The sequence below is a fragment of the Brachyistius frenatus genome, unplaced genomic scaffold (genome assembly GCF_029030835.1).
Source record: "Brachyistius frenatus isolate BFR_SWC_R1_liver_20210118 unplaced genomic scaffold, ASM2903083v1 Contig_91, whole genome shotgun sequence".
NCBI classification, from domain to species: Eukaryota; Metazoa; Chordata; class Actinopteri; family Embiotocidae; genus Brachyistius; species Brachyistius frenatus.
In genome coordinates this window covers 874707-899274 of record NW_027210690.1, presented here as the reverse complement: position 1 = coordinate 899274, position 24568 = coordinate 874707, and the positions used below count along the sequence as shown (strand labels likewise).

At 45.1% G+C, this 24568-nt stretch overlaps 1 protein-coding gene across 1 annotated transcript; it reads left to right on the top strand.

Moving 5' to 3' along the window:
• Positions 1 to 2: 2 nt before the first annotated feature.
• LOC138627736 (chromodomain-helicase-DNA-binding protein 4-like) lies at positions 3 to 24406 on the top strand. Its single transcript, XM_069710283.1, is given in 39 exon segments — positions 3 to 210; positions 3325 to 3437; positions 3604 to 3837; positions 6714 to 6832; positions 7311 to 7515; positions 7518 to 7587; positions 7677 to 7807; positions 7891 to 8029; positions 9344 to 9513; positions 10364 to 10597; positions 10988 to 11191; positions 11314 to 11522; positions 11831 to 11962; positions 12046 to 12145; positions 13073 to 13264; positions 14471 to 14671; positions 14756 to 14893; positions 15129 to 15250; positions 15745 to 15918; positions 16017 to 16158; positions 16283 to 16414; positions 16530 to 16647; positions 16730 to 16854; positions 16971 to 17063; positions 17716 to 17854; positions 17935 to 18104; positions 18193 to 18370; positions 19331 to 19420; positions 19569 to 19660; positions 19769 to 19902; positions 20008 to 20152; positions 20253 to 20808; positions 21059 to 21115; positions 21201 to 21425; positions 21529 to 21637; positions 21785 to 21917; positions 22325 to 22520; positions 22833 to 23002; positions 23951 to 24406. Coding segments are annotated over 39 exon segments (5967 nt in total). The 5' UTR covers positions 3 to 149; the 3' UTR covers positions 23966 to 24406.
• The last annotated feature ends 162 nt before the right edge of the window (positions 24407 to 24568 follow it).

The window sequence follows — 24568 nt, the reverse complement described above, 5'->3', positions numbered from 1 at the left end:
CTCGCCACTTGGACGGACTCTAGACGGGGTCACAACTCTGGATCTTTCACCCCCCGCACAAACTTTATTTAGTTGGCTAAACTGTTTAGCTAACTAAATAGAAAGTTTCCCCCCCTCCTCCTCCTCCTCCTCCTCCCCCCCCTCTCGCTATGTCTGGAAGCGAGGACGACCGGGAGGACTACGGAGCCCCGGAGGACCGGTTGATTCACGGTAAGACCGACGACGCTCCATCACTCCTTAGCTCCGGGTTGCTAAGTGTGTTAGCATGTTAGCACGAGCAGATGTTTTTTTTTTTCCTCCACATCACTCATGTCGGATGGAGGGTTAGCAGCATGCTAAAGCTAAGTCACCGCAGCTAACTAGCGAGCTAAGCTACCAAAGAGGAGGCTGTCGCGTCGCGCGCCGCTTTTACAAACACCGTTTTTGTTGTTGTTGTTGTTGTAAACATCAAAAACCAGTTTGGCTTGTTTGTTGTTGTTGTTTACCACAAACACACGCACGGGTGCACGGCTGGTCGTGTGTGGTTTTTTTGCGTGTGTTGCGGTTGTGGAGTCACGCCGACAGACCCGGCGTGTTACCGGGCCTCCTCGCGCTAGCCGGTACCGGCGTTTCTGTCGTTTTCTGGGTTTTTTTTTTGTTTTGTTTTACGTGTCGATGACAAGATGGAGGCAGCCAGTGAGGTTCGGGAGCTGGAGGATGACGCTCGGCGGCGTTCCCCTTCCTCATGGCCGGCGCCTTCGGTTTGAGTGTGAAGGGGGAGAAAGAAAGACGGACAAATCAAACTAAATAAAATAAATAAATACAGTAAAAGTGGACATGGACCGTCCGACCGGCCGTCCGTGTGTTGGTGACGCGGATCACCTGCGTGTTCTCGCTCCGGTTGATTTTTTTGAGCTTCTATTGTTTAGTTTTGTTTGATTCGCGCAAACGAGCACGCACGCGCGGCGCTCGCGGTTGGAACCATAGAGAACAAATAGCACCTCCTCCTCCCTCCTCCCCCTCCTCCCTCTCCCCCCTTTTTGCAAGTTAGCGTCAAGTGCTAAATGTGCACACCGACAAAGCTGCATCAAATACCACCAAAAAAAACCAACCAACTCCACACATCTGGTTTAAGAGACGGTGTGTAAACAATAACATCCTGCAAGCAGCTCCTGCTTAAAAATAAATACAATTAAAAAATTTAAAAAAAATCGTCCACGTTTTCGTATTAAAATGCGCATTATTCTGCAGAGCTCGTGTTTTATTTGTGCATCTTAATCGATATTGCAACTGGAAATGCAGGAGGACTGATTCAGAGGCAGAGGTGGAAGAAATACTCAAATACCAGACAGTGAAAAATACTCCTCTACACATTCAAAACATCACAAGAGTGAAACATTTGAATATTATCAGCAGGAGGTACTTGTAACATGAAGAGTAGAAGTACACACTGAGCAGTAAATGCTCCCTGTCAGTCTTATCATGTGGCCTCTCTGGATTAATATTACTGCTGCATTCATGTGCATTCACAGCGATATGAATTTTAAAAGCCACATATCTCTAAAAAAAAAAAAAAGGAACAAGCTCAGAGACTAATTGCATTTTTCCAAACGAATCTAAGGTGTTTTTTCAAAATATGTTATTAAGCATAAAAAGCAAGCGGGAGTTTCTCAATCCCTTAATGAGCCTGAATCCTTCAGTTTGTCAGAAACAAAATCAGATTTAAAAACACTAAATTTACGGACGCATTGTTTACACGACACAAGAAGGGAATGAAAAACTGTAATCTTGAAAGCAGCTGTCAGACAGATGTTGTACCTCTTCACGTTTAGTAGAGTCGAAGTATAAAGTTACATAAAGTGAAAGTACCTCAAATTTTGTACACGAGTAAAAGTACTTGGTTACTTCCGTCACTGGTTAGAGGCTTGATATGTAACGGTAAAACTGCCATCGAGGACTATTTTAATTGATTGATTGATTGATTGACCATTTATTTTCCATATTTGTCAATTAATCATGTAGTTTAAAAGAGATGCAGCAATTAGTCCATTAATTGATTAGTTAATTGGCAACTGTTTTAATAATTGATTTATTGTTTCAGTTATAAAAATTTTGTACCTTCAGGTCACAGACAAATAAAAGACATCACCGCCGTCGCTGAGAAGTTATGAATGGCTTCGTTTAATATTTTAGATATTAGATTAATCAAGACGATGTTCTGATTGATTTGTTCAAATGACTTCTGTCCAAAACATTATTTTCACATTGTCTATAAAACAAAGAGACAAGAAGCAAAACTTCCCCAAAATCTTTAAGACACGTGTCATCTTCCACATTAACTACAGATTCAATTTAATATCTAGTCGCAAGTTTTCACGAGCGAATCGCACATCAGTTTCCCAAATGTGGGCCAACGTGAGGATTTTCCTTTCAGAATAAATTGTCTCTTTTTACGATGAGAAAATCTGGCTGGTTTTATTTCCCAGACAAAAACCTCCATTCTTAAAAAAAATAAATCTGCTTTCAGCAGAACAAATAAGCCACTGCCACTATTTTACAAGGATCTCTGTACAAAACTCAAAACCGCATCGATTGTTTTATTTTTTTTCCACTTCACAGCTTCTTCATACGACCTCGAACCTCCCGTCGCGTTAAACGCTTCCTCACCAGGTCGCTTTCTGTTTACATTAACGGGACCGAGGTCCTTCCTGCACAACTGGGCGTAAATGACTAATCGGTTGTAAAATGACTGTTTTAACCACCGGAGCAAAACAAAATAAACGATTTAAGTCACCTGAGTACAACCTCTAAAAGTGGAATTTACCTTCAGACCTCCTGCTGGTTTTTATTCCAGGTGTTTTATACTTTCTGACAGCAGGTGGATGTGGCTATTTTAGTTGTATTTTTTGTCTTGTGTATGCGTGAGTTTGTCCAGATGCCACATTAAAGGACCTTCCTGCTTTAAAACCCTCATTTAAATACGAACTCATTTATGTTCCTGGAGCGTCGAATTAAAATCCGAAACGGCAACAAAAAAAGAAGCAGCGTTTCTTTACATTGTTCTTTTTTGAAGTGTGCCGTCGCACGTCTGGTCTTCCTGAACGGAAACGAAACGTGTTTATTTTACGTATTGAGCGTGAAGACGCTTTTCTGAAGCCAGATGTCGTGTTCACGCCTCTGATGTGGCGATCTGATTGTAATCGTTTTAAATAATCAGCTCTCTTTATCGACCATCGTTTAACCAGCCCAACAAACGCTGTTTCCTCTCGTTTGATGTTGTCACACGACTGCGACGTTAACCACGAAATGTGCCCCCCCCCCTTCCTCCTCCTCCGCCCCCCGCAGACGATGAGGAAGAGGAGATCTCGGAGAACGAGACTCCGAAGGTGGTGAAGAAGAAGAAGAAGGCGAAGAAGAGCCGAGAGAGCAAAGGCAGCAAGAGGCGGTCGCGCCGAGAGGTGAGGATGGAGAATAAAGACGTGACACAAGTTTATTATTCTGATCTTTTTTTTTTTTACAGATGATGTATTTAACAAGAAAAACCAGGAGCCGATTTGCAGTGTGATGTTGTTTATTTTTTTTTTTGCTGACTTTGTCTTCCTCCGATGTCGTTCGGCTAACCAGGAGCTGGCCATCAGCTCCCCGGAGCCCATGGACATGGGCGGGGCGGAGGAGGCGGAGGAGGGCGCCCCCGCCCACCGCTCCGACAGCGAGGGCAGCGACTACACGCCGGGACGCAAGAAGAAGAAGAGAGGCGGCAGCGGCAAGGAGAAGAAGAGAGGCGGCGAGCGAAGCTCCTCCAAGAAGAAAGAGCCGGAGCCCGAGGAGGACGACGACGACGACGACGACGACTCTTCGGTGAGAAACTCGTTTGAACCCTGAAGGGAAGTTTAACAACGTTGATGCGTTGCAGTCGGCCGGAGCTGGAAAACGGGGAGAAAAAGGACGATTTATTCCAAAATAAAGTGCGTAACAGGGAGTTATTACTCTTTAGTGATCTGCAGGTGTTGCGTCATGACAACCAACCTCAGACTTTGCTTTTGAAGTCGGTCTCACCTCTGTACCGTTTACAGTCAGACCAAAACAAACCACGGTCAAAACAGGAAGAGACGGCGGTTTATGGGAGACGTGGTCTCATCGTGAGAATCAGGGTTCCTCGTGGCGGTCTGTTGGTGGAGATTCGCTTTGTTTTGGTGCATTTAAAGCTCTTATTCTGACGGCCTTTTTTTGGATATTACAAGTTTTTTCAAACTTCAAGCCCCGTGATGGATCTTTTTAATTATATGACCTGAAATATTTCTGGTATTCTGTCTGTTAATGGTCAAAGGAAAGCGATTACATAAAACTCTTTATTCATAAGACTTCAAAAATAATGCAACGGTTTGTTTTCTGTCATTTTTACATTCAAATTCACTAAATTCCTGGAGGGACCGGTTGGTAATGTCACGTCTGTGATCAAGTTCACTCTGATAATGGATTTTTTTAATAATGTGGAGAAATGAGCGGACTTTGATGGGAAAACTAAAAGGAAACAAAAAAAAAGAAGCAGATTAAAGATGTCATGTGTTGTACGTGTTTAGCTGAAGAAAAATGGGCTAAAACCACAAAACTTAAAGCGTTTACAAATGCAGGGAATGTTGCAGATGTTGTTGTTGTTTTTAGCACTAATTTAACCTTCACTCACCTTTCTGGATTAAAAATGTGAAACCGTGTTGTCCGAAACCCAGAAAAAGCATCTCTTTTTGTTGTAAAACAACTCGTAACAGCCCTTTTTTCACATTTTTTCCCCTCCTGAGCTGCGTGGCGAGCACCTTTTTGACTGAGCACCTGTAATGGAGTCCCTTTGACAAACAAGAGATGTGATACGAGAGCTGCTTAAACAAAGAGCTGGTGTCTGGAGGGCCCGCAGCCCGGCAGGCCAATAGGGGGCCTTGTAGTTAATGACACTTATACAAGGAGGGGAGGGGGGGGTGTCTTGGACGGGTGTGTAAAGCACACACATATATATATATATATATATATATATATATATATATGCTGTTACTGTGGCAACCCCACCCAGCACGGTGCTACACTTGACCCTTTTTTTGTTAGATAAACACATTTTGATTCATTGGCAGTGGCGCCCTGAATCCGGTCTGCAAGGTGGGGGGGCCGGGGGTGGGGGGGCTGCTGCTGCTGCAGGAGACCAGGTGTCTCTGTCACCCTCAGACGGGCCCTTTAAAGTTTAAACTGGTCTTTACAGACGGGTTAGACTGTCAGTGAAGTGAAGTGAGTTTGGTACTGGTGCTAAAAACAGCTCCTGTCGATTTTTTTAATTTTTTTTATGGTTGATTTATCTTTTAAAAGTCTTTTATTTTTTTCGGAAATCAACGGTTTGAAACATTTCGTGGTTCCCGTTTCTGAATTGGGAGGGTTTGCTTGCTTTTTCTTTTGTCTTGTGTGATAATGGAGCGACCATGTTTGGGGTCGGACAAAACGAGGAGAAGTGTTCATCTTTTTGGGGGTTTTCACTCGCACCCGACCGACGCATCAGCTGGAGGATTTTAATCGGATGATGTCATGGTTTTCTCCAGGTTTGTGGAGGATTTAGGTGAACCTATTTGGTGTCTTCCCCAAAGCAAACTTTTTTGGCGTGTTTTTTCAAATTAAAAATATGCTATTTTTGAAACATTTTATTGTTTACTGGGTGTTTTTACGACACTCTGTAAATGTTTTCTAGAGTTTTGGAAGTGAAATGTTGTCCCATTCTTGCCTGATATTGGATTTCAGCTGCTCAAAAAGTTCAGGTTCTCATTTTTGAACCGTATCTGTATAAAAATGTGGAAAAGCTACAGCAGATAAATATACAAACATACTGAAGGACAAAATTGAAAGGAAAAGTCATTCAGTTCGTTTGATGCTCTTCACAATTATTCGATTTAAAATGCTACAGAAAATCCTGAAGAATATCAGTATTGGTGGATATGTTGGCTGATATAAACCTTTTTTTTTCTTTTCTTTCTTTAAAGATGATGCAGAAAAAAATGCTTTGGGTTCATTAGAAATTGTTGCATTTGTATTGTTTTTTGATTATTTATAATGATGTAATTCACAGTGAGCTTTACTGATGATCTTTGTCACAAGTCTGAATAGTTTGATAACCATATATTTGTTTATATTAACGATTGTTTGCCGACGTATCGGGTTGAGCTCTAGTTTTTACCACGTTGTGGCATTTTGTGATTTAGTGATTAATGATGAGTAATTGTCTGAAAAATCATCGCTCGTCGTAGCGAGCTTTGATGTAATCGACTCGCAGTCGGAGGTGAAAAACTTATTTATTATTTATTCTGCAGAAGATCAAAAACAAGGACCAAACTTTCATCATAAGTTTGATTGTCTTTGGATTAACTGATGTGAAACGGCAGCGCCTGATAAACGATGACTCGTTCGTAATCACCATCAATCGGTTTGTTGTCTTTCAGAAAAGAGATGCCGCATGTCGTTTCACCGGGTCGGAGCTTCTCACATGAAATAATAACAGGAAATAAATGTTCGCACGTTTCTCTAACCTCGATCTTTCCCACACTTTCCTTATCTCATCAATAAATCACATCAGTATTGATGACACTTAAAAAGAGTTTAAAAAATAAATAAAAAAGGTTCAGAAGAATTCGCATGTATTTTACTGTGCGTGTCTGTTATTGTACATTTTCACCTGAGTGTTGTTGTTGTTGTTGTTGTTTCTGCAGGAGCCGAAGTCGTCGTCTCAGCTGCTGGACGACTGGGGCATGGAGGACATCGACCACATCTTCACCGAGGAAGACTACCGATCTCTGACCAACTACAAGGCCTTCAGCCAGTTCGTCAGGTAAGACACACACACACACACACACACACACACACACACACACACACACACACACACACACACACACACACACACACACACACACACACACACACACACACACACACACACACACACACACACACGTTTTACAACCACTGCACAATGACTCCCTTTATGAGGTCTTACATAATGGGATTTTGGGCTCTTTTAACAGTTTTCTTTCCCATGTTGCCGCGGCAACTTCTTCTTTTTCCAACTTATGACCACATTCGGAAGTAAATTCAGATAAAGTGTGTAAAATAACAGATCATAATACCGTCATTGTCTTTTCCTGGTTTTAAAAGCTGCAAAACAGTAAAGGGGCAATTTCTGAACTCTAGCTGTTCAATTTATATTCTTTATGTCCACATTCGAGATGATTATTGATCGAAGCTCTCATCGTATAGATATTGTGGGAAAGCGCTGACATCGGCACATTTCCTTGACTTCCCCGCAGACCCCTCATCGCAGCCAAGAACCCGAAGATCGCCGTGTCGAAGATGATGATGGTTCTGGGCGCCAAGTGGCGCGAGTTCAGCACCAACAACCCGCTGAGGGGCGCCGCCGCCGCCAACGCCGCTCTGGCGACCGCCAACGTGCCGGCCGCCGTCGACAACATGGTGGCGGAGGTCGCTCCGCCGCCTCCTCCGCCCCCGCCCCCTCCGCCCCCCCGGTGGAGCCTCAGCCGGCCCCCGCACCGCCGCTACGCAAGGCCAAGACCAAGGAAGGCAAAGGTGAGACGTTCCCCCTCCTTCAAGCTTCTGGGTAAGCTCTTATTCCTGGACGTGCGTTTGACTGATCGTCCTTTTTGTTTTGTCTGCAGGTCCCAACGCCCGCAAGAAGTCCAAACCTGCAGCGAAGCCGCAAGAGAAGAAGAATAACGCCAAGACGAAGAAAGTGGCTCCTCTCAAGATCAAACTGGGAGGCTTCAACAGCAAGAGGAAACGCTCATCGGTACGTTTCGCCGACGCTCGTTCCCGCACGCAGCCGGAAGTCGTTCCTCCGTAAACTCGTTTTGTTTTTCCTGGCGTGCGCAGAGCGAGGAGGACGAACCCGACGTGGACAGCGACTTCGAGGACGGCAGCATGAACAGCGTCTCCGTCTCCGAGGGCTCGAACAGCCGAAGCAGCCGCAGCAAAAAGAAGCCGTCCAAGAGCAAACCCAAGAAGAAGAAAGGTACGTCCGAGCTAACGTCTGAACTTTAAAACGTAGATATCGGTGACCCTCTCTTCTGATTGGCTCGTAGCTTGTTAGCTTTGTGGCGGAACGGCCGCCCCGTGTCCCCCCATCCTCCCCCACGTGAACGGTTGGATAGTGGGTTGTGCTGATGGCGGGCATAAATTTAATAAAGTCGATTCAGCACAGTAAAAACAAATAATGGAATTTTGTTTCTTCCTTCTGTCTCACCGTGAGAGCACTCAGAGAACAGGAGTTACGTAACCTGGAGCGTTGTAGCTCCACCCACCACGCTCTGCTGTAGCACAGTGCCGGCTGACCCTGAGAAACTGTGCGACGCCGTACAGCTAAACTAAATCAAAATGAACCTCGTGAATGGATCTGTGACATCACAAACTTAAGGAAGTCCCCAACGGCACAAAACAGGAACTCTTGTTTGTTTCTGTGTGCGGAAGGTTTTGACACTTAAGCTGCATTCATGAAGCACGTGGACCTGCTTTATAATCCAAACCTTTAATTCACTCTTCTTGGTCTTTATTTTATTTATTTTGAAACATCTTTTCTTCCTTGTTGCGTATAGTTGTACGTTTTTTTTTTTTTGTTTTAAGTGACTTTCTATCTGATGACTCGGCGCTCTTCCTATTGAGCGGTAGTTGTGGATGGAGTTTACACAGATTGCAGGTTAAGTGAATGGTAATGACTGCATGCAGAGGGAAGCATTGAAAGTCTGAGGTGCGCGCACACACACAGACGCACACACACACACACACACACACACACATTAGTCATTGCTGAGTCAGCGCAGTTTGATTATATTTAGACGGACAACATCATCTGGGTTGTCGCCTACCGCCTCGTCCTCCGTTGACGACGTCATGGACGGATCGAGATCGGCGGGAAGTCGTCACAGAGCAGCCGTGTTTGTTTTTGTTTCATCTCGGAGGACTGAACGCAGAAGTTTTGAGGGTTTTGTTGCCGAGCTGCTCGGATCTGATGCGTCAACAAAAAAACTGTGGACGGGAAGAAAAATACGATTTGTGAGGTTTTTATGGAACAATTCAAGGATCCTCTTTTAAAAATGGATATTTATAACGGTTAGATTCTGAAATCTGTACTCGAGGGGAAACGGTGACTCAGAGTGGGCTTTCCTCTGACACACACACACACACACACACACACACACACACACACACACACACACACACACACACACACACACACACACACACACACACACCTCGTGAACTTTGGAATTGCATCACTTCCTGCTGTTTTGTTTCGTTTTGTTGAGACTCTTTGTGCCTTTCCAATCAGAAGCAGAGGATGGGGACGGCTACGAGACGGACCACCAGGACTACTGCGAGGTGTGCCAGCAGGGCGGGGAGATCATCCTGTGCGACACCTGCCCCCGGGCGTACCACATGGTCTGCCTGGACCCGGACATGGAGAAGGCGCCGGAGGGCACCTGGAGCTGCCCGCACTGTGTAAGAGGAAAACAGGGCTGACGCTTAAAGGGATATTCCACCGAAAACAAAACATCCTTTTTTTTGTTTTTTCCTTTTGTTCCAGTAAAGATGTCAAAATCACAGAGAATAGATGTCATAATTTTTTTGGTTTTTTTTTGTTTGTTTTTTTGGGTCCCTTAAAAGTCTGATGAATTTATATTTAATTTGATTGTTAAATTATTAAATTATGCCAACACGGTCGCACAAAACATCAAACTAGTTTTATCTAAGCACGAAACATCCCCAATTGATTATTTGTATTAGGATAATTGTGTTCAAGTACATTTTAATATGCAAATGCAGATTTTTTTTATTTTTATGAAATGAGCTAATTTGCAAAAATCTGGTTTAAAATGTGTTGTTGACATATTGGTGTTGAATGTTTTTACAGGGAATTTTGGATATCTCTTTTTTTTAATCCCTTTATAAATCATAAAATACCGTCAGCAGCCATAAATAATATAAATAAGAAGAAAAAGTGACGTAAATCAGATTATGAATAATGAGTTTTGTCTTTTTAAAACTGTCCTATGAGTTTAAAGTCTCCACTTCAGCAGCACTTAAAACACCCACGTTTCTGGGTTTATTCCTCATCTGTGGTCTGAAGGTTGGATTATATATCATTCATAACCTGATTTATATAACATTTTATAAAAGCTAACTTTTTGATGGATTTAGGAAGAAATCTACAGACGCAAAATACACAAAGGTGTCGTAAAAAAATAAACACCTAAATGTCCATTTTCTTTAAAAAAAAAAAAAAAAAGGTTTTTTTTTAATATTTCTTGCCTTAAGTTTTAACTGGATCGCTTCTCCCTCCAAATCACAGGAGAAGGAGGGCATCCAGTGGGAGGCCCGGGAGGAGGCCTCCGAGGGGGAGGAGGACAACGTGGAGGTGGGCGAGATGGAGGAGGACGACCACCACATGGAGTTCTGCCGGGTCTGCAAAGACGGAGGGGAGCTGCTCTGCTGCGACTCGTGCCCGTCGTCGTACCACATCCACTGCCTCAACCCGCCGCTGCCCGAGATCCCCAACGGAGAGTGGATCTGCCCCCGCTGCACGGTGAGTGGGGGGAGGGGGGGCTACCGGAGTGGATGCAGTAAACAACACTTTTCCAAAAGAGGATTTTCTGTGATTTGATTAGTTGTTTCAAAAAAGAGCTGCTGTGATCTCTTTCCACAAACAACTCGTTAAAACCAAAAGGAATCAGAGTCGTCGCATCTTTTATGCAGCGGCTAAAAAAGATGTACTGAATTCAAAGACGTCGGTGTTTTGAAATTTGTTGTCAGTTTTTCAATTAGTCGCTTTCATGATCAATTAAAACATCAGTGGAAACACTGAAATAATCTCCTGATTACTTTCTTGATTTGTTAAAAGAAAGTACAAAAAAACAGCAACTCCTCTTTCTTCTTTCTCTTCTGTTAAAATAACGCATTGCTGATCCTCTTCCAGTGTCCAGCCATGAAGGGGAAGGTACAGAAGATCCTGACGTGGCGGTGGGGAGACCCGCCCCCTCCCACGCCGGTGCCCCGCCCCCTGGACCTCCCGGCCGACGCCCCCGACCCCGCCCCGCTGGCAGGGCGGCCCGACAGGGAGTTCTTCGCCAAGTGGTCCAGCATGTCGTACTGGCACTGCTCCTGGGTCACCGAGCTGCAGGTGTGTGTACGACACACACACACACACACACACACACACACACACACACACACACACACACACACACACACACACACACACGGCCTCTCGTCCCGTTTTGACCTCGTCCCTTCGACCTGCAGCTCGAGCTTCACTGCCAGGTGATGTTCAGGAACTACCAGAGGAAGAACGACATGGACGAGCCGCCGCCCATCGACTTCGGCGACGGCGAGGAGGACAAGAGCGTGAAGAGGAAGAACAAGGACCCGATGTACGCTCAGCTGGAGGAGAAGTACCTGCGCTTCGGCATCAAGATGGAGTGGCTGCTGATCCACCGCATCCTCAACCACAGGTCGGCCGCACGCGCAGGAAACCCCCTATCAAAATAAAAGCTCCTCTGGATCCTTATCTTCAGAGTTAAATTTACATTTTAAAAAGCCTTTCTGCTTCGACGATGCTCTCACGAGACGATGTCTTAAATCTTCTGTCCTTTCTACACTTTTATTATTTTTTTTAATTTCAGCTTTTATTTTGCATTAGTGATATTAACTTGCCTCTTTTAACGGAACATTTTCTCTGCATGAAATATGAATGTTATCACAGCGCTCGCTGCTCTGAACACAAAAATAAAATGTAACCCCCCCCCCCCTCCCCATACAGCGTGGACAGGAAGAACAACGTCCACTACCTGATCAAGTGGAGGGAGCTGGCGTACGACCAGGCGACCTGGGAGGCCGAGGACATGGACGTTCAGGACTACGACACGTACAAAGTGCAGTACTGGAACCACAGGTGAGAGCTGCTCACAGGTCAGATTAGCAGGAACTCACAAACAACTTCTCACTAACTGGGTTTGTTTGTTTGTTTTGTTGTAGGGAGCTGATGATGGGAGACGAGGGGAAACCCGGGAAGAAGCTGAAGGTGAAAGGACGGGTGAAGCGGCCGGACAGACCTCCTGAGAACCCGGTGATAGACGTAAGTCCACCCGGATGACTTTTAATTCAGATAAAGTCGTTGGTTGAGTCACAGATCTTCAGCAAGCAGCTGCTTTGGGAACCAAAAGAGTCAGAGGAGCGTTTTCAGGGACGAATCGGCTTTTAAAGGCGACCAAAGGATGTACCAGACGTGATCAGACTGATTCGGCTTCAGGAAGTAGCTCTCGTGGAGGAGCTGCGATTTGTGTTTTGGTTGCAGGGCGAGAAACTCAAAATCTTCAACATGCCTGCTTTTACAGCCGACGGTTCCTTAGCTCATGCGGCGATTTCCACCGATTCCTCTCCCTCCGCTGTGAGCCGGCGTGTTGTCCAGAATCATGTTGCCATGGCGCCCACAGTTCGCAGCGAATGTCAGAAGGTTCCCGGTAGAACTTTCGACGGTCTGACCCTGCGGGGGGACGAATTCACGGTGACACAACGTCAAATGAAAACCCACCTGGTGTCTCCTGAACCTGACGCGCCTTCTTCTTCTTCTTCTTCTTCTTCTTCTTCTTCGGTCTTTGGGCGGTGAAGCTCCGCCCCCTCTTGAAACGTCACTCGGAAACAGCTCGTCGCTTCGTCGCCGTCGACTTTCTGAAGCGTTTCGAGGGTCTCTGTTGATGATTTCAGAGTTTGACCTTCAAAATCTGTTTCTCTGCTCCAGTTTCAGGTCCACGGTGAAAATCACAAAATGTTCACGCGACGTAATTTGAAACACTCGTTCACCAAAGTTACATCTGGAGTCTCTGGACTTGTTTGATCTCGTACCTGCAAGATTTCCAGTTGTTTTAATACAAAAGTCTCCAACAACTGAAAATCGATTTCATTTAAAATCAACGTTTACATTTTCTGACTGATTCGTTAACACGTTTATTTTATTTGTGGGTATCTCTGGATGTTTTCTAAAAATCTGTTTCCCCCCCCCCAGCCGACCATAAAGTTCGACCGACAGCCGGAGTACCTGGACAGCACCGGCGGGACGCTGCACCCCTACCAGCTGGAGGGCCTCAACTGGCTGCGCTTCTCCTGGGCTCAGGGCACCGACACCATCCTGGCCGACGAGATGGGCCTCGGCAAGACGGTGCAGACCGCCGTCTTCCTCTACTCACTGTACAAAGAGGTGAGTGTTACAGATGTGACACACACACACACACACACACACACACACACACACACACACACACACACACACACACACACACACACACATACACACACACACACTGAAAGCTTTAAAGATGCTTTTTCTTCGAGCTGCCACGTGAGCAGAGTCTCCAAAATCAAAGCCAGTTATGACTTTAAAAGTGTTTCCTCATTTAAGATTATTATTATTATTATTATTATTACTATTACTATTATTCATTCTTATTTTATATTTAGTTATAATCGATGTAATCCGACCTGTATTTTTCACTACGTTTCTTGGCTCCCAGCTGTGATTGGTTCCTCCCCCTGTCTTGTCAGCTAGCTGCCGTCCTATTGGTCAGGAGCCATCCAGCCATTTTGTATGAGTCAGGTGAAATCTGTCGACATTAAGTTGGAATTCAAACCGTAAACATTCACACATACACACACACGCTCATCACGTGTGTGGCTGCTGCCACCTGCAGGCGGGAGGCCAGAATACACTTCCTGCCTGAGCAGCAGGAGATCCAGGAGCTTAATGTGGGGATTTTTATACCAAATATCATGTTTTGTCACATGTTTCGATTTTAAATACATGTTTTAATGTTGTTCAATTTTAATTTCTCTAATTCATGTTACACATGTTTATTTTGGGGTAAAAAGTGACGTGAAGTGAGTCAAGTGATCAATTATTTTAATCCAAAATAAATTAACTTATTTTGTGAACAATAAGGATAAAAAAAATTACTGATGTCAGATTAATTGATAAAAAAACAACCAAGTTTTTAATTGTAGCTCGATTAAAAATCATTACATGAATGTTGTTTTTTTTTTAGGGATCCAGGAAGTAAAAACATTTTGTTATTTCGCCATAAATTTGTATTCATGTCATTATAGTTCAAAATACCATGAAGTTGTATTTTGAAAAGTACAAGATGCATCGTCCAAATGGCTTGTATCTTATTTTGAAAGGATGTTGAATTTTTTTTAATTTTTTTTTAGGATAACTGATGTTTTATTTCTGCTAATTGAAGTTTATATAATTTGATTTGAGCATCTTTCAGGTCAAAAATCTCACAGACTCGACAAAAAGAATTAAATCTGCAGTAATTTTGCCTCCCGACCGTGAAAGAAACGTCCAGTTTATCACGACTGAAGCGTTTGACCTCTGACCCCTCTCCTCCCTCCCCCCTCCTCCCAGGGCCACTCCAAAGGTCCGTTCCTGGTCAGCGCGCCGCTCTCCACCATCATCAACTGGGAGCGAGAGTTCGAGATGTGGGCGCCCGACATGTACGTGGTGACGTACGTCGGCGACAAGGACAGCCGAGCCGTCATCAGGGAGAACGAGTTCTCCTTCGAGGACAACGCCATCCGGGGAGGGAAGAAGGCGTCCAGGATGAAGGTGAGAGGAGGAGGAGGAGGAGGAAACATCTGGATTTAAACATGAGCTTTTTAAGATCTTCGCCGCCGGTTTGTCTCCCAACAGAAAGACTCGTCCATCAAGTTCCACGTCCTGCTGACGTCCTACGAGCTGATCACCATCGACATGGCCATCCTGGGCTCCATCGACTGGGCCTGTCTGGTGGTGGACGAGGCCCACAGGCTGAAGAACAACCAGTCCAAGGTACACACACACACACACACACACACACACACACACACACACACACACACACACACACACACACACACACACACACAGCAAACTTCAATAAACAAGCTTTGAAATGGACTCCGTTAAAACCACAAAAACAAACATCCTGCTCTGAAAGTGAATCAGAAGCTGGCAGCATCTTAAGTTGTAAATAAAAAGCTGTGCAGCTGTCGTAAACACGTCGTCCTCTCGTCGCCTCCTGCAGTTCTTCCGGGTGTTGAACAACTACCCTCTGCAGCACAAGCTGCTGCTGACGGGAACTCCTCTGCAGAACAACCTGGAGGAGCTCTTCCACCTGCTCAACTTCCTCACGCCCGAGAGGTTCAGGTACGTCGCCGCCTCGTCGGAAAGAATCTGAGTTTTTTTTTTAAATATATATATCTTTATCTTTCTCTTTACAAAGACCTCGTGGGAGTTTTGTATTCAAGACTAAAGTATCTGAACTTTCCATCAAACTGAATTATTTGATTTGTTCTTTACTGACTTTGCTGTTTCAGCAGATTTCTGGCAGCATTTCAAGTTAATTTTTTTTACTTTTTACAGTAAATTTGGGCGGCAAACATCTTTTTTTTTTGTGGAAAAACCACATCAGACACAAATTATTATCCAAGTATTTGGTCATTATTTTGTTGTTTTATCTTAAAAGATTATCTAAAAAATTGTCAGTTGAGGATCTTCAAAGAAAATAACATTTTGTGGAGCAGAATCCGTTTTTAGCTTCTTCTGAATCCCTTCGGATTTTGTAAATTCGGACACTTTTAGTTTTCTGCTGTAATCTCAACCGAAAAACGCTAAAATGACGCAAACGTCTCGGCCCGCAGCAAACTGGAGGTGTTCCTCGAGGAGTTCGCCGACATCGCCAAGGAGGACCAGATCAAGAAGCTGCACGACATGCTCGGCCCGCACATGCTCAGGAGACTGAAGGCTGACGTCTTCAAGCACATGCCCTCCAAGACTGAGCTCATCGTCCGGGTGGAGCTCAGCCCCATGCAGAAGTGAGTCAATGAGGGAGGAGGAGAGGGGGACGGGGGGACGGGGGTGACCCTGTTGGACAGAACAGGACGCTGAAGGTTTTTTATTTGTGTGTTTGCAGGAAATACTACAAATTCATCCTGACGAAAAACTTCGAGGCTCTGAACACCAAAGGAGGCGGAAACCAGGTTTCGCTGCTCAACGTTGTCATGGACCTCAAGAAGTGCTGCAACCACCCCTACCTCTTCCCTGCGGCCGCGATGGTACGACCCGGGAAGAAACCATCCAAATAATACAAAACTCCACGTATTTCTTTACACTGCAGAGATTTTAAGTTGTTGTTTTTTTAGGGGTTGTTTCAGAGTTTTAACGTTCTGGTCCAAACAGGAAGCTCCAAAGATGCCCAACGGCATGTACGACGGACAGTCTCTCACCAAGGCTGCTGGGAAACTGCTGCTGCTGCAGAAGATGATGAGGAAGCTGAAGGACGGAGGACACCGAGTACTCATTTTCTCTCAGGTAAGAGTCCAGTTAAGGATACAAAAAAAAAAAAAGTTTCCTGGCGATTAAAAAAAAAAAAAAAAAAAAAAAATTCTTGAGACAAAACGGTCCTCTGCTGCGTTACGTCCGCTAGATGACCAAGATGTTGGACCTGCTGGAGGACTTCTTGGAGAACGAGGGCTACAAGTACGAGAGGATCGACGGAGGAATCACGGGCGGGATGAGGCAGGAGGCGATCGATCGATTCAACGGTGAGATTAACACCATCTTTTTTTTGGTTTCTATTATTTTTTGTTTGGACAATATTTAATGGTCTTCCTCTCCGTCCTTCAGCTCCCGGCGCTCAGCAGTTCGCCTTCCTGCTGTCGACGAGGGCCGGAGGTCTGGGCATCAACCTGGCCACCGCCGACACCGTCGTCATCTACGACTCGGACTGGAACCCTCACAACGACATCCAGGTGCGCCGCCGGGATCGCCGCGGCGACGCCGTTCCCACGTTAAACGCTTTCTTATTTTAGCAGATGAAATGTTCTTCCTCCTCTTCATCCTCCTCTTCTTCCTCATCTGCATCCAGGCCTTCAGCAGAGCTCATCGTATCGGGCAGAACAAGAAGGTGATGATCTACCGCTTCGTCACCAAGGCCTCGGTGGAGGAGAGGATCACTCAGGTAACCGGGACGACGCTCGGCGGGGTCACACCGTGCCTTTTCTTTTTGAACGCTGTTGGACAAATGACTCGAGAGGCTCGGTTCAAAATCAAACACATCGGACATTTATTCTTGCAAGAAGGAACACAAAGAGAGGTGTCCAGCAAAGAAGGGACCTTCACTCCTCCGTAGATCAGCTTTTATACAGTGGGACAAACACTAGACCGTCACCCCCGTTCCCTTTGTGCCTGCTTTTGTATGGTAATACTGAGTTGGTTGTAGGTCACAAGATAGTCGTCAATTAGATCCGGAAAGAATCACTTGCAAATAAGACAGAAAACAAAGGAAACTTTTCGGGGCCTGAGACTTTCCAGAGCCGCAATGCAAACGAGAGGAAGAAACAAATCTTTCCTTTCCATCCAACGCTTTAAAACGATCTCGGGATAAAGATACGACAAACAAAAAATTGTTTACCTTTTTTTTCTTATCAACAATGTGTGAAATTCAATCTGTCGAGAGAAAAACGGGCCCAAAAATAGGAAGAACATCTCCAGAGGTTCTTGTAAAGACTAAACGTTGTTGACCTGTGAGCGGGAATAATAATAATAATAATAATAATAATAAACATCCATTATGGCCTGTAAGATTAGTTTCCATCTTTTCTTCCCTGCAGGTCGCCAAGAAGAAGATGATGCTGACTCACCTGGTGGTGCGACCCGGTCTCGGGTCCAAGACGGGCTCCATGTCCAAACAGGAGCTGGACGACATCCTGAAGTTCGGGACGGAGGAGCTGTTCAAGGACGAGCTGGAACGTGAGGATGAGAACCAATAAGACCGATTCGTTGTTGTTGAGGGAAAAGCGAGCGGATATTAAACTGCCGTGTGGCTTCAGGTGAGAACCGAGAGGAGGACAGCAGCATCATCCACTACGACGACAAGGCGGTGGACCGGCTGCTGGACCGGAACCAGGACGCCACCGACGACAAGGAGCTGCAGAGCATGAACGAGTACCTGAGCTCCTTCAAGGTGGCTCAGTACGTGGTGAAGGACGAGGAGGAGGAGGTGAGCGCCGCCCCCCTCTCCCGCCGTCGACCCCACCCCGCGCCTCCCTCTCCTCAACTGTTCGTTTCGCTCTCTCTCTCTCTCTCAGGAGGAGGAGGTGCAGCGGGAGATCATCAAGCAGGAGGAGAGCGTGGATCCGGACTACTGGGAGAAGCTGCTGCGTCACCACTACGAGCAGCAGCAGGAGGATCTGGCTCGAAACCTGGGGAAAGGAAAACGCATCCGCAAGCAGGTCAACTACAACGACGGCTCGCAGGAGGACCGAGGTCAGATTTACTTTATCAACTCGCCCCCCACCGAGAAACCAGCGTTGTTGTTGTTTTTTATTGTTGCGTCAAAAATGTGTGGATTTTCAAAAAATTGTCGATCATTTGCAGTTTTAAGTGATTTTTTTTTTTTTTTTTTTGGGGGGGAAATTTCCAGGAATTATAACAAATTGCGAGTTCAGAAAGAAAAAAATACTTTTTTTTTTTTGTGTGTGTAGTTGTGATCAAACATTTTTTTTATTTTTGCGTTGGATTTTCTGAAAAATGTTGAAGTAATTTTGCGGTTTTAAATGATTTTGTTTTTTTCGTGGAAAATTCTAGGAATTAGAAGGAAAAAAATTGAAAGTTGAGAAATAATTTTTTTTCATTTTATTGTTGCGATCAAAAATGTTTAATTTTTGCGTTGGATCTTCTGAAAAATGTCGATGGAATTTGCAGAGTTTGAAATCAGTTTTTTTTTTCAGAAAATTCCAGGAATTCAAAAAAAAATGGCAAGTTGAGAAAGAAAAATTTGTTGTTGTTTTTTTATTGTTACAATCAAAAATGTTTTGACTTTTGTAGTGGATTTTCTGAAAAATGTCGTTGTGATTTTTGGTTTTAAGTGAGTTTTTTTTTTTTTTTTCGGAAAATTCAAAAATTGCAAGTTGAGAAGTTTTTTTTATTTTTTTATTATTTAAGCCCTACTTGATAAAACAATTAATGTGATCACTTCCTGTGATAATAATATACAAAGTTGTTTTTTTTTCTTTTTTAAACTACTATTGATATATTAAAATGTGGGATAAAGGGAGCTCTTCGTTACCGTGCCAACAGTAACGAGAAGCTTTTGTTCCATTTAAGAATAAATATTTTTCTGTTTTTGTTTTAAACAATTAAAAAAACAAAAAACGTTTGTACTGAAAACACCTGCTGAAAAAAAATAATCCTCCGTTTTTTTTTTTTTTTTCTTTTGTCTCGCAGCTGATTGGCAGGACGACCAGTCCGACGGCCAATCGGATTACTCGGTGGCGTCCGAGGAGGGCGACGAAGACTTCGACGAGAGAACAGAAGGTGAGGAAAGTGTTAAAGACGTGGAGGTCTTGTACGAAGATGTTTAATTAAAACAGTGATTTAATTTGCAGATTTTTTAAAATATTTTTTTATTTTTTTGTTTTGTAAAAATTCAGTGTCACCACAACTTGTTCCTTTCTCTCTGCAGCCAACTCGCGCAGGCCGAACAGGAAGGGCCTGAGGAACGACAAAGACAAACCGCTGCCCCCCCTGCTGGCCAGGGTGGGAGGCAACATCGAGGTGAGGAAGGAGGAGGAGGAGGAGGCGGCGGCGACGGCGACATTCAGTTTAATGAGGCTAGAGATGTTTCAGCCCTGAGTTTTGACTGCAGGTTCTGCTGTTTTCCAGGTGTTGGGTTTCAACTCTCGGCAGAGGAAGGCCTTCCTGAACGCAGTGATGCGTTATGGGATGCCTCCCCAGGATGCCTTCACCACCCAGTGGCTGGTCCGAGACCTGCGAGGGAAATCTGAGAAGGAGTTCAAGTGAGAAACGCAGCGTCCGACTAGAATAACGTCCTTCCACTTCCTCCTTTTCTTCTTCTTCTTTTATCTCCTCCTGTCTGACCTCCCGTGTCTCCCGTCTCTCAGGGCGTACGTGTCCCTCTTCATGCGTCACCTCTGCGAGCCCGGAGCCGACGGCGCCGAGACCTTCGCCGATGGCGTCCCCAGAGAAGGGTTGTCACGGCAACACGTCCTCACCCGCATCGGCGTCATGTCGCTCATTCGCAAAAAGGTTCTTTTTCTTTTTTTTTTCTCCCGCTCCTTTTCTTTTATCTCCTTCCTTTTTCGATCACGACCACGTGAGTCTGATTCGTGACGTCGTTGCTCCTCAGGTGCAGGAGTTCGAGCACGTGAACGGTCAGTGGTCGATGCCGTGGATGGCCGAGCTGGAGGAGAACAAGAGGGCGGCGGCCGCGGCGGCGGCGGTTCAGCCCGAGTCGCCCGGAAAAACGCCGTCCACCGGGACGCCGGCCGACACGCAGCCCAACACGCCCGCCGCAGGCGACGAGTCCGCCAAGGCGGAGGAGGCGGCGAAGGACGGCGAGAAGGAGGTGAAGAAGGAGGGCGACGCGGAGAAGAACGGCAAAGAGGCGGTCAAGGCCGGCGGCGAGGTGATCGCCATCCCGGACGACGACGAGAAGAGTCCGGCGACGGCGGCGACGACGGAGGAGGAGGAGCAGCAGGAGAAGAAGAAGAACGGGGAGGAGCCGATGGAGACGGACAAACCGAGCAACGGCGACGCCGACGGCGTCAAAGACAAGGACGGCGACAAGGAGAAGGAGGCCGAGGGCGAGAAGAAGAGCCCGGAGGGGGCCGAGGACACCAAGTCGCCCTCGGACGCCAAGACGGAGGGGTCAGAGGTCAAACCGGAGGACACCGAGGTCAAAGGTAAGAAACTGGGTCACACACAAATCTATCTAATACAGAAGCTGATGGGAAAAAGCTGTGACCTTTGACCTTTTGATGCCCAGTGAACTTAATGAGGGTTTTAATGAAAGAGTCCAAATTTTCCGACCGCACCTCGTATTTATTTTGGGTTTCACCTCCAAATATCTGCTTTTTAATTCTGTAACGAGAACTTCTCTCCGTCTTTACTTTCTCGGTGACATTTTAAATTTTTTTATCATCTATTTCGCAGCGGAAGAAAAGAAGGAGGAGAAGATGGACACGACTCCTCCCGCAGAGGAAAAGAAAGGTAACGAACGAAAGCTTTTATTTTGAAAATATCCGGCCTTGTCGCCGTCCGGTCGCTCACCGAAGCCTCTCCGTCCAACCTGCAGATCCGAAGGAGGAGAAGGAGGCGCCGAAGTCGGAGGAGGCGACCGCCAAACTGCAGAACGGAGACAGCAGCGGCAAGGAGGGCGGAGCTTCGGCCGCCGTCGTCGTCGCCGCCGCCACGGCAACCACCGCTGTCGCCACCGCCACCACGGTGAGCGGCGCCAGCGAAGAGAAGAAGAAGGTCAAGACCCGGTTCATGTTCAACATCGCCGACGGAGGGTTCACAGGTACACACACACACACACACACACACACACACACACACACACACACACACACACACACACACACACACACACACACTGACCTCCTCTCTCTCTCTCTCTCCAGAGCTCCACTCTCTGTGGCAGAACGAGGAGCGCGCTGCCACGGTTACCAAGAAGACCAATGAGATCTGGCACCGTCGCCATGACTACTGGCTGCTGGCCGGCATCATACAGTATCCTTTGTCTTTTTTATTCTTCGCCTCGCTGCTCGGCTCGTTTTTTTGTGTTTTTTTTTTTAATCTCTGAAAGTTTAATTTTTTTAATGTTACGTGTTTGTGACATCACGGCGAGTTGTTCCCCTTTGACTCCGCCCCCCTCAGACACGGCTACGCCCGCTGGCAGGACATCCAGAACGACGTGAAGTTCGCCATCCTCAACGAGCCGTTCAAAGGAGAGATGAACCGAGGAAACTTCCTGGAGATCAAGAACAAGTTCCTCGCCCGGAGATTCAAGGTACGAACGGAAACATCAGGATTGATCAGCTGTTTCAGATCTTTGATCTTTAGACATTCAAATCTTTAAAACGTTTCTGATGGAGTTTAATCGTTGCTGCACGAATAAATTATTATTTTTTGTTTGGGATTGTTAAAAAAAACTGAAAACCAGATTTTTAAAAAGTGATTGAAGTTTTCTCTATTTATTTTCTTCTTTTTAGTATTTTGATAAATTTGCTAAAATAATAGAAGAAAAGTTAAATTAAATGTTTGTTTTTTTTAAATCGTAACTTTAATCAGAAACAAGTTCAACAGATCAAAATAATGTTTGTTAAATTCAGTTACATCTGAAAACTGATGATTTAAACATCCGTTCAACAAACTGACACTCCTCCTCCTCCTCCTCCTCCTCCTCCTCCTCTCCAGCTGTTGGAGCAGGCGCTGGTGATTGAGGAGCAGCTGCGTCGTGCCGCCTACCTCAACATGTCGGAGGACCCTTCTCACCCCTCGATGGCTCTGAACACTCGCTTCAGCGAAGTCGAGTGTCTCGCCGAGTCGCACCAACACCTCAGTAAGGAGTCCATGTCGGGGAACAAGCCGGCCAACGCCGTCCTGCACAAAGGTAAACAAACAAACAAACAAACCAACAAACCAACAAACACATGATTTATGAGACTTCTACGAACATAAAAGTCTTTATTGATGATTAATTTCTATATTTATCATCCTGTTCTCTCGTTTGGAGTCAAATTCTGTTGAACTGAGACTTTTTTTTTTGTTTTTTTTTGTTTTGATGTTTCTTCCAACATGAAAGAAGTTTCGGTCTTTAATCATGATCGATATAATATAATAATATAACATATATAATCCTTCAAACGCTGCAAATGATATGAAGATCTTGATCTGACCGTGCGAACCGAACTTCCTCCGTCAGTGCTGAAGCAGCTGGAGGAGCTGCTGAGCGACATGAAGGCAGACGTCACCCGCCTCCCGGCAACCATCGCCCGGATACCGCCGGTTGCCGTGCGACTCCAGATGTCCGAGAGGAACATCCTGAGCCGCCTGGCGAGCCGAGGACCCGACACACAGGCACAGACACAGCAGGTAACACACACACACACACACACACACACACACACACACACACACACACACACACACACACACACACACACACACACACACACACACACACACACACACACACACACACACACACACACACAGGGTCGTGTTTCCATCACTTCAGAGGACGTTGCATTCATTTTCCTGGAGAATACTTGTGTTAGATCGGATCAGCCAGAGGGACACGCGCTCGAAACATCTGCACGGATGTGATTGGTTGCTGGACGGTTTGTGAACCACTTCCTCATCCTGACCCGCAACTAAACAGCCAATCACAGGCAGCCACCCTCCCGCCGATCCAATCCAGCACCAAAAACTCACCTTTTAAAGTCTTCATGCTTGAATTTATTTGTTTACGTCGTCGATTCTTCACAACGTGACTTCGTGAACAGATTTCGGTCCAAACATCCTGAGTGCAGGAGCCTCGTGTTAAATATATCTATTTTTAATGAAGTTTATTTTCATACAATTTTTGTTGAAATTTTGAAATATCCACGGCGACACTTTAATTTGTTTACATTAAGCACAAGTTGCAGATTTAACAAACAAGGTTTCTTTGTTTCATCATAATTTGAGTTTTATTAGTATTAATTTCTTATTTTTTACTATTTTGATAAATTTGCAAAACGTAGTAATGATATAAAGTTGAAATTTGGTTAAAAATTCACATTTACAGTGTTAATTAGTCGTTAACGTAACATTTCTTGATATCCACAAACATGAAACTGTTATTTTGCTCTTTTAAAAAACATTTCTAAAATGGATTTGAGGTTGTTGTTTTTTTTACTGGTTTTAATTGTTCTGTATCTTCAACAATAAAAAAATATTTGTACGTGTTTAGTATTTAAATGTAACAGCTGTTTGTTGTTATTATTATTCATGGTGTTTTAAGAGCTGCTATAATACGAAGTTGTTCTTCTCCGTCAGATGTCGCAGCAGTAGACTGAAACTTGGCTCGTTACCTCGGAAACCACCCCCTGCCTCACCTCGACATTCCTGATTGGTGCACAGCAGAATGACGGACAGCGCGCCCCAAGCTTGAAGCCACGCCCACTTCACTTTTTGCCCCTCCCCCACACACCTCAAACAGACTTTACAGAGTTTTTCTGGAGGATCGAATCCCCTCCCCCTCTCTATCCCTCCCCCCTCCCTCGAGACTGAGGCCGTGGACAGAAAAGCTATTTTATTTTATTTTTTTCTCCTTTTTTCAATTTCTGTATTAATATTATTGATATAATGTTATTATGATGGTTTTTTGGGACCTAAATAAAAAAAATGTAATAAATAAATAAATGTTTGTTTGTTCAGTTCAGGGACAATAGAATTGAATTTCTACTTTCATTAGAGCCACAATTTTCATTGGAAATAAAACTTAAACACAAACTCCTTCAGCTTTAATATTACGCATCATTTTTGGAGGTTTTCCACCACGATAAGTTTAGTTTGTGAAGATGTGACCCAGATTGTTTTCAGGTGTTTCCCATCGACCGACACAAGGGGGCGGTATTACGCAACAAAAGAAACAACAGCCCTCCGAGGTGGCGG